Source organism: Canis lupus, chromosome 15 (assembly GCF_011100685.1).
Source record: "Canis lupus familiaris isolate Mischka breed German Shepherd chromosome 15, alternate assembly UU_Cfam_GSD_1.0, whole genome shotgun sequence".
NCBI lineage: Eukaryota > Metazoa > Chordata > Mammalia > Carnivora > Canidae > Canis > Canis lupus.
This window is the reverse complement of record NC_049236.1, coordinates 2,493,074-2,503,680: the sequence shown is the minus strand read 5'-3', so window position 1 is coordinate 2,503,680 and position 10,607 is coordinate 2,493,074. Positions and strand designations below refer to the sequence as shown.

The window sequence follows — 10,607 nt, the reverse complement described above, 5'->3', positions numbered from 1 at the left end:
AGATGTCTAGCCAGACTGACCAGGAAAAAAATAAGACAAATTATTGACAAAGAATGAAAGACTATTCTCCCTACAAACATTAAAAGATAAGGAAATACTCTGAACTCTACACAAACATGCAATAAATTATATGAAATGGACCAATTCTTTGAAAGACACATTACCAAAACTCATTCAAGAGAAATAAAGTGAACTATACACCTATTAAAGAAATCTAATTCATGGATTCAAAAAAGAAAAATCCCAGTCCAGATGATTTCACTAGTGATTTCTATCAAATGTACAAGGAATAATTGGTTCTTCAAAATCTCTTCTAGAAGATAAAGGGGCAATTCCTAACTCATTTTATAAAGCTAAGAGTATCTTCATATCAAAACTAGACAAATACAAGAAAACAGACCAATATCTCTTATTAATATAAATGCAAAAATTCTTCAATATTAGAAAATCAAATTTGATATGTAAAAAGAGAACACAAAACAAAGAGTATTTATCCCAGGAATACAAGAGTGGGTCTACACTTGAAAAATCAAAGTAATTCTCCACATCAACAGACTTAAAAACAAAAAACCCACATGATTATATCCATAGGTGCAGGAAAAGAATTTGACAAAATGTAACATCATTCATAATAAAAATTCAGCAGACTAAGAATAGAAGGGAACTTCCTCAGTCTAGTAAAGATAATCTGCAAAATACTACTTAATAGTAGTATTAAGTTATACTTAATAGTAAAAGATGGAATGCTTTCCTCCTAAGATTGGAAACTAAGGCAAAAATGTCTACTATTGGGGTCCCTGGGTGGCTCAGTCAGTTAAGCATCTGCCTTTGGTTTAGGTCATAATCCCAAAGTCCTGGGATTGAGCCCCACACCCCTGCTGAGCAGGAAGCCTGCTTCTCCCTCTCTCTTTGCCTGCTGCTCCCTTTGCTTGGGCTCTCTCTCTCTCCCTCCCCACTCCCTCTCTTTTTCTGTCAGATAAAACCTTTTTTAAAAGTATCTACTACTGCTACTATTGAATATTGCTCTGGAAGTCTTGGCAAATGCAATAAGGCTAGCAAAAAATAAAAGCCAATCTGATTCAAAAGGAAGAAAACTATTCACAGCTGGTATATCTCTGTAGAAAGTCCTAAGGGACCTATAAAGCTCCTGGAACTGATGAATATATCGAGGTTGCAGGATACAAGATCAATATATGAAATCCATTTCCTACACATTACCAATGAACGAAACTGAAAATTTTAAAACTACTGTTTGTAAAAGCTCCAAAAGAGAAATACTTAAGGATGTAACAGAGTATGTGCAGTCTGTACATGCTAAAAAATACAAAGTGCTAATGAAAGAGGTAAAAAAAAAAAAAAAAAAGACATGTTTACAGATGAGAAAACCCGATATAATTAAGATGTCAGGGCACCTGTGTGGCTCAGTTAAGCAGCTGCCTTCAGCTCAGGTCATGATCCCAGAGTCCTGGGACCAAGTCCCACATCGGGGTCCCTGCTCCTTGGGGAGCCTGCTTTTCCCTCTCCCTCTGCCTGTCACTCCCCCTGCTTGCACTCTCTTTCTCTCAATTAAATGAATACAATCAAGATGTCAGTTCTCCCCAAACTATGGATTTAATGCAATCCAAAACAAAAACCTATAAAGGAAGGTGAGGGGAATTAGATTAGCCAAGATGATTTTTGAAAAAGAAAGTTGAAGGACTTGTACATTATTTTAAGACATACTATAAATCTACAGTAGTTGAGACAGTGTAATATGGACAAAAGGTAATGTGGAATAATGGAATAGAATATAAAATCCAGAAATAGATTCCTACAAACACGATCAAACACGATCAACTGATTTTTGACAAAGGGACAATAGTAATTCAGTAGAAAAAGGACAGTCTTCAACAAATGGTGCCAAAACTGGACATCTATATGCAAAATATGAACCTTGATCTACACTTTAAATGGTATGTAAAACAACTCAAAATGGATCACAGCAAAACTACAGTGAGACACCACTTTATATCCATTAGCATGGGCAATAATCAGAAAGACTGACAAGTGATGGTGGTTGGGACTCTCATATTAGTGGTGAAAGGTCAAATGGTACAAATACTTCAAAAAAGAATTTAGCAGTTCTCCAAAAAGTTAAATGGAGTTACCAAAAGACCCAGCAATTCCACTCCTAAATATATCCAAGAGAAATGAATACATTTGTGTACACGTTTTCATGTGGATATATGTTCATAGCAGCAGCATAATAGCTAAATTGTTGAAACAAGCAAAGTATCCATCAACTGATGAACAGATAAAATATAGAGTATTTTTATACAACGGAATATTATTCAGCTAGAAAAAGAAAGTACTGATACATGTTACAACATGGATGGACCTTAAAAATGTGCTAAGTTAGTCACAGAAGGTCACATTTTATGATTCAATGATAGAACAGGCAAATTTATAGAGACAACATAGATTAGTGGTTGCTAGGGCTAAGGATGGGAAGTGGAGAAGGGGATTGATTGCCAATGGGCATAGAGTGTCTTTGAAGTGGGGATGCAAATGTTCCAAAAGTGGATTATGGTGATGAATACACAATTCTGAACATTCTAAAATAAACTTTTTTAAAAATAAACTTAAAAAACATTGCATTTACACGTTATATGGGTGAGTTGTGTGGTAGGTAAGTTATATCTTAATGAAGTTATCTTTAAAAATGAATCAGAGACCTGGGGCGCCCAGGTGGCTCAGTTGGCTAAGCATTCAACTCTTGGTTTTGGCTCAGGTTGTGATCTTAGGGTTGTGGGATCGAGCCCAGCATCAGGCTCCATGCTCAGCACAGAGTCTGCTTGAGATTCTCTCCCTTTCCCTCTGCCCTTCTCCCCACTCCCCCTTCTGTGAGCAAATGCAAGCACTCTCTAATAAAGAAATACAATCTTAAAAACTATAGATCAGAGACCTAAGTGTAAAGCATTAGATTATAAAACCCTTAGAAGTAGAGATAGAGGAGAAAAATATCATGACTTTTAGTTAAGCAGGGTTCTTAGATATGAGACCAAATACATAATCTATGCATTTAAAAACTTGATTTCATCAAAATTTAAAAACCTTTGCACTGTGAAGGACACTGTTAGGAGAATAAAAAGAAACCACAAACTGGGAGAAAACACTCATATGACATGTAACAAAGGGATATATCCAGAAGATATCTCTTAAAAACCTCCTAAAATTCAACCAAAAACCTCAATTAAAGAAAGAAAAAAAGGGGATCCCTGGGTGGCTCAGCGGTTTGGCGCCTGCCTTTGGCCCAGGGCGTGATCCTGGAGTCCCGGGATCGAGTCCCACGTCGGGCTCCTGGCATGGAGCCTGCTTCTCCCTCTGCCCGTGTCTCTCTCTATGTCTATTATAAATAAATAAATTAATTAATTAATCTTAAAAAAAAAAAGAAAAAAGAAATAGGTGCCAATGGCACATTGACCAGGCCTTGGGCAGGCTTTAGGGGGACAACACGGCTATGGCTAGTGATTTCTACTTGCACTACTACAAAGAGCACAAGGGCAAGTTTGGACACAAGTTTCTGGAGCTGGAGTTCCAGCCAGGTGGAAAGTTTAGATACGCCAATAGCAGCAATTACAAAAATTATGTCATGATCAGAAAGGAGGCTTATATACACAAGAGTGTAATGGAGGAACTGAAGAGGATTATTGACGACAGCAAGATCACAAAAGAAAATGATGCACTGTGGCCTCCCTCTGACAGAGTTGGCCGACAGGAGCTTGAAATCATAATTGGAAATGAACACATTTCTTTTACCACATCAGAAATGTGTTTTCGGTATTTGTATACAATGGAATATTCCTCAGCCATTAGAAACGACAAATACCCACCTTTTGCTTCGACATGGAAGGACCTGGAGGGTACTATGCTGAGTGACAGAAGTCAATCGGAAAAGGACAAACATTATATGGTCTCATTCATTTGGGGAATATAAAAATTAGTGAAAGGGAATCAAGGGAAAGGAGAGAAAATGAGTGAAAATATCAGTGAGGATGACAAAACATGAGAGACACCTAACTCTGGGAAATGAATAAGGGGTGGTGGAAAGGGAGGTGGGTGGGGGGTTGCGGCGACTGGGTGACGGGCACTGAGGGGGGCACTTGGCGGGATGAGCACTGGGTGATATGCTATATGTTGGCAAATTGAACTCCAATAAAAAAAATTAAAAAAAAAAAAAAAGAAATAGGTTCTCCGGATGTCTGGGTGGCTCAGCGGTTTAGCGCCTGCCTTTGGCTTAGGGCATGATCCTGGGGTCTCAGGATCGAGTCCCGCATTGGGCTCCCGGCATGGAGCCTGCTTCTCCCTCTGCCTTTGTCTCTGCCTCTCTGTGTCTCTTATAAATAAATAAATAAAATCTTAAAAAAAAAATAGGTTCTCTTATTGATGTAAATCTGACAAAGGATCCTGAAGGCCTTCGAGTATTTTTGGTACAGGACCTGAAATGTTTAGTTTTTAGTTTTATTGGATTACATTTGAAGATTAACCCCATCTAAATGGTATGTTTTTGAAGCCGTTTTTATATTAAGGGATGGGTTTGTTGTTTACACTATTGGCATTTTTATGAGTGTGAAACTTTGTGTGCCAATTAAAAATAAGAAAATACATAAACAGGCTTAATGGTTATTCTCACTTGGGGCCAAGTGGTCTAGACAGTCCTCACACATGAAATTCTGTAAATAAAAGCAACCTTGTGTTGATATTTTGTTCTAATAAAACATCAAAGCCTAGGGAAAAAACCCAACATTAATGGACAGTTCACCAGAGAATATACAGACGGTAAATAAACACCTAAAAAGATGCTTGAAAGATGAATGGATAAAGATGTGGTTTACGAATACAATGGAATATTCCTCAGCCATTAGAAATGACAAATACCCACCATTTGCTTCGACGTGGATGGAACTGGAGGGTATTATGCTGGGTGAAGTAAGTCAATCGGAGAAGGACAAACATTATATGGTCTCATTCATTTGGGAAATATAAAAATTAGTCAACGGGATTATAGGAGAAAGGAGAGAAAATGAGTGGGAAATATCAGAGAGGGAGACAGAACATGAAAGACTCCTAACTCTGGGAAACGAACTAGGAGTGGTGGAAGGGGAGGTGGGCGAGGGGTGGAGGTGACTGGGTGATGGGCACGGAGGTGGGCATTTGATGGGATGAGCACTGGGTGTTATTCTATATGTTGGCAAATTGAACACCAATAACAAATTTATAAAAAAAAAATAAAATAAAAAGATACTCAACATCACTAGTCCTTGGGAAATGCCAACTAAAACCACAACAAGGTATTATTACATACTGTATTAGTTATCTGTTGCTTTAAAAAATTATCCCCAAATCTAGCATCTTAAAACAATATACATTATCTCAGTTTCTGTGGGTCGTGGATTTAGGTGCAGTATCAATGAGTCCTCTGTTTTAGAGTCTCTCATAAGGTTTCAATCAAGGTGTTGGGTGTTGGGGGGCAGGGGCAGCCTCAAATGGGAGCTCCAGTGGGACAGGACCTGATGCAAAGCATGGTTATTAATAGGATTCAGTTTCTTGAGGGCTATTGGACTTTGGGCCTTAGTTCCTTCCTGGATGTACCTGAAGACTGCCTTAGTCCTTCACCAGGTGGTTCTCTCCATCAGGATAAGCTCACAAGAAAAGCCAGGAAGAGAAGGCCAGTTACATAGAAGTCAGTCTTTCATAAGATAATCACAGAAGTGACACCCCATTATTGTTGCCATAGTCATCTCAATTTAAAAAAAATGAAAGGGACATTAATACTGTTAGTATTTCTTATTGTGTTAGAAGCAGGTCTTTAGATCCAACCCAAATTCAAGAGGTGGGTATTATTCAAGGATATGATTATGAACACAATTGTGTCCATGGGAGCCATGTCAGAAGCTTCCTTCCACACACTCTTTTTAGAGGAGCTAAAATTTTAAAATACCGACAATTCTAAGTGCTCACAGGGTGGAAAGCACAGCACTTTCATACATTGCTGGTGTGAATGCAAAATGTTAACAGCCATTCTAGAAAGCTGGAAGTTACTTACAATGTTGAACATACGCTATATAACCCAGCAATTCCACTTCTAGATATTTATCTTAGAAAAATGAGAGCTTACATTCACAAAAAAAATGTACACAAATACAAATATAGCAGCATTCATAATCACCCAAAGGTGGAACCGATCCAAATATCTCTCAATGGGTAAAATGGATAAACAAATTGTAGTATCCACAAAATAGACACCATCCATCAATAAAAGGGAATGAATTATTGATGCATGCAACAACATAGATGAATTGCCAATGAATTATGCTAAGTGAAAGAACATGGACTCCAAAGGTTACATACTGTATAATTTCATTTAAGGGACATTCTGGAAAAGGCAAAAATAGAGAACAAATCAGTGGTTTCCAGGGCTAGGGAGTAGGGGAAGGGATCTGAATACAAATTAGCCAGAATAGAATATTTAAGAATAAAAAGCACAGAGATGGTTTCTGAACCTAAAGAGGAAAAAGTGGTATCCAGACACTATGAAGAATTTCATGTCCATTGACCAGACAATAACCAAATACCTCTTCTCTCTCTAGTCTCAGTCTTCATCAAGAGATCACTATGCCTTACATGAACCAATGAAATTGTTATGTATTTTAAAGTCAAATTGTTTACACAGATGCAAAAAATATTCACGCAGACATTTGCATATCCTAGATAGACAATTCTACTTGACTGAAGCAGAGCACATTTGCTGGGACAAGTGAGACACAAACTATTACATAAGAAACTCTCCTTGAAGTACATAGGGGTTTTGTACTAGGGGAAGATTTAATCTTCTAGACATTCGTCAAACATTGACTATTGTCAATAGTCAAACGTTGAGATTAATAGTTGCATTTATAGCATGCGAACTACATACGAGGTATGATTTAAAGTGCATTGTCAAAAAAAATAAATAAAGTGCATTGTCTATATTAACTAATTTAATCCTCCCAACAATCCGAAAAGTCAGATATCATTATTATCCCCACTTTACAAATGAGGAAATTGAAGCACAGAGAGGTTATACAAAGTAATATGGCTAATAAGGATTTGAGATCAGGGAAACTTGGCTTCAAGCCATGTTCTTGATTCTTCTTCTGTACTTCCCTTGCAATATAAGAATGTGAAAGAAAAATTGGTATCATTAGCACTTCTTATATACCAGCCATTGTGCAATAGGTTTTATAATGAGAACTATTTATTATCCTCATTATAGCCCTAGTTATGGAACCAGGTTGCTATTCCTGTTTTACTGAAAAAGAAAACCAAGGTACAGAGATTTCATGCCATGTTCCATGTTATACTATAAAAAATGATGGTTTTAGAATTTGAACTCAGGCCTGTCTAAAAGAGTCCTGTCTCTCATTCTGAAATACTAAACTCTGGGAGATCAAGGGGTAGGAGACTGAAGAAGGGCAATACCTGCCCTTATTGATTCTCACAGAAGACTGGAATTAACACTGTCTAGGAAATCCCCAAGTAAAGTAAGTTTCGGAAATTTACAGATAGAGATTTCTTGCAAATATATCTAAGGAAAAGTGATCGTCAAAAAACTGAGAGTCACAACTGTATTATGACTCTTCAAGGGGGAGTATTTTAGGAATGTAACATCTGTTATGGGTGCAAGATTTTAAGGAGAACTTGCAGATGCAAGAACATGAAGTTAGTCTTCAAGAGGCTGATTCTAAGAACCTAGAGAAGCAAGAACATCAACCTTGAAAAATAGAAATCTGCCCACTCAGAGCCTTGTGCAAAATCCTATATGAGTGAAGACAATGGGAGTAAAGAACATCTCCCGGGTGCCTGGGTGGCTCAGTGGTTGAGCATCTGCCTTTGGCTCAGGTTGTGATCCCGGAGTCCTGGACTCTGCTTTGAATTTCTTCATGGCATGTGTGACAAAAGTGAGAAATTAAACATTTGTGTTTACTTTCCTGAGTTTGGGGCACCTGGGTGGCTCAGGGTTGAGCATCTGCCTTCAGCTCAGGTTGTGATCCCAGGGTCTTGGGATCAAGTCCCACATCGGGCTCCCTGCAGGTAGCCTGCTTCTCCCTCTGCCTATGTCTCTGCCTCTCTCTGTGTGTCTCTCATGAATAAATGAATAAATAAATAATATCTTTTTAAAAAAAGAACACCTCCCACAGAACATTGCTCAGAGAAGCTCCAAGGTCAAATATTGCCTGACCTCATAGAGCAAGACTCCCCCATTGCCTAACGGCTAGGTAACTTCATTCAGCAATATGTGTAAGGTGTAAGAACGTTTAGAATTGAAAATCATTTGTCTTAAATAGACACCAAAGAACTCACTAGGAAGAGAGGACCTAAATTTGTAATAACCATGGGAAAATCTTTATAATACTTTAAACTTACAAGAATATAAAATAATTCAGAGAAATAATTAGATATACATGAATTGTAGGTGATTATATGAATTATAAATATATGAATGAATGGCTTGGATATAGCTGAGTCCCTTAGTACATATCTTCAAATTCAGACACTCTACAAATGAGAAAAACACTACAAATGTGTGAGCGTGGTAAGGGCTTCAGCAGGAGTATGGATCTTTGATTATATCAGACAATCCATACAAGGGAGATGCTATTTATTTGTGAAGAATGTGTTAAGTAGGTAAATGTGTTATAATTTATCTTGGAGTTCACACAGAAGAGCCTTACAAATGTGATGAGTGGACTGTGGGTGTGGGTGTCAGAAGCATAAAAATATTTGCAGTCATGAAAGTGTCCATTGGATCCCTAGGGAAAAGGGCAGAATAGCAGGATCCTGAGGTCACCTTGTCCCACAGACATACCGAGGCAACATCTACAGCTATGCAACTAACTCTGAAAATGACCTGAAGACTGACAGATCTTCCACAGCTAATTGTAGAGGGAAGGCCACATGAAAAGGGGGTAGGAGTAGAAGTGTGGTCGGCAACTAAGCACCCAGCCCAATGAGCTGTAAATTGGAAGCACATCACAAACACAGGAACAGGGGGATTAGACTGCACATTGGAAAGCCCTAGCCCTGGGGACCCACACTGAGATGAATCCCCATAACATCTGGCTTTGGAAATTAGTGGGGCTTAACTCCAGGAGCTTTAGAAATCAGTGGGGCTTAACTCTGGGAGAGCAAGAGGGTAACAGGAAAAGAAGTCCCCACCCTTAAAGACCCAGCAAGATAAGTAACTCAGCCTGAGATATAGCACAGAAACAGCAGTTTGAAAGAAGAGCCTGGAATACAGGTGAAGGAGATTTATCAACTCATGTTAGAATGTGTGCCAAGAGGGTCAGGATCTGCAGGTTTCTCCAGGAACAAAAGTGCTGGCAGGTACAATTTTTTCTGTCCTCCCCCACCCTAGATAGATGAATGCTTACATAAGCCACTTCTAACACTCTCCATCTATTGCTACCTTGTTAGCACCACATGCCCTGCCCTAGCATTCCCCTGCAAACCCACCCCACCCAATCTGCTCAACTCGGCAAGCATTCTTGCACAACTATCAGGCATCTCTGGCCAGGACCTGTACCACTGCCCTGGGAAGGGGGGGAGATGACCCCAAACACCAGTATGTCTCTAGTTCCTGCCCTTCAATGCACCTTCATCTGTAACAGAGAGGCTAATTTCAGACAATGAGGTGAGTGCAGACCCCACCAGAGAGCCCATGGTAGCAGCCTCTGGGCCTCTCAATGGCAATGTGAGCGAACCCTGCTCAGACGCATAGCAGACAAAGTTAGTCATTGCAACCAGGTAAGCTCAGCCACAACAGAAAGGTGCATGCAGCCCATATAGGGCACAGCCCTGGAGTTGCTGGTTCTGGTGATCAGGGGAGATTAGAGGTGCTAGAGGACACCACAGGAACTCTTCTATACAAGGATATTCCTTTTGAAACTAAAAGATGTAGCTGACCTACCTAATATACAGAAACACACACAGTGTCAGACAAAATGAGGAGACAGAGGAATGTGTCTCAAATGAAAGAATAAGACAAAAATCACAGAAAAAGAGCTAAATGAAACACAGATAAACAATAGATCTGATGAAGGGTTCAAAGTAATGGGGACACCTGGGTGGCTCAGCAGTTGAGCATCTACCTTCGGCTCAGGGCATGATTCCAGAGTCCTGGGATCGAGTCCCACATTGGGCTCCCTGCAGAGAGCCTGCTTCTCCCTCTGCCTCTCTCTGTGTGTCTCTCATGAATGAATAAATAAAATCTTTTTTAAAAAAAGTTTCGAAGTAATGGTCACAAAGGTACTCACTGAACTTGAGAAAAGGGCAGGTAGAAAATATAAAAAAGCAGCAGGCAGAGCTGAAGAATACAATAACTGAAATGAAAAATACACTAGAGGGAATCAACAGTGGATTAGAGGATGTAGAAGAATGGATCAATGATCTGGAAGACAGGGAAATGAAAGCAATCAAGCCAAACAGCAAAAATAAAAAAGGAGACTAGGTTAAGGGAATTCTGACATCATCAAGCATAATAAAATTCACAATATAAGGATCCCAGAGGGATAAGAGAGAGACAATGG

At 39.1% G+C, this 10,607-nt stretch overlaps 1 protein-coding gene across 1 annotated transcript; it reads left to right on the top strand.

The window, feature by feature from the left end:
- Positions 1-3,383: 3,383 nt before the first annotated feature.
- LOC100684102 (protein mago nashi homolog) lies at positions 3,384-3,946 on the top strand (the record flags this gene model as incomplete). Its single annotated transcript, XM_038557551.1, has 1 exon — positions 3,384-3,946. A coding segment is annotated over exon 1 (447 nt), but the record flags the coding sequence as incomplete, so codon positions are not given.
- Between the last annotated feature and the right edge of the window lie 6,661 nt (positions 3,947-10,607).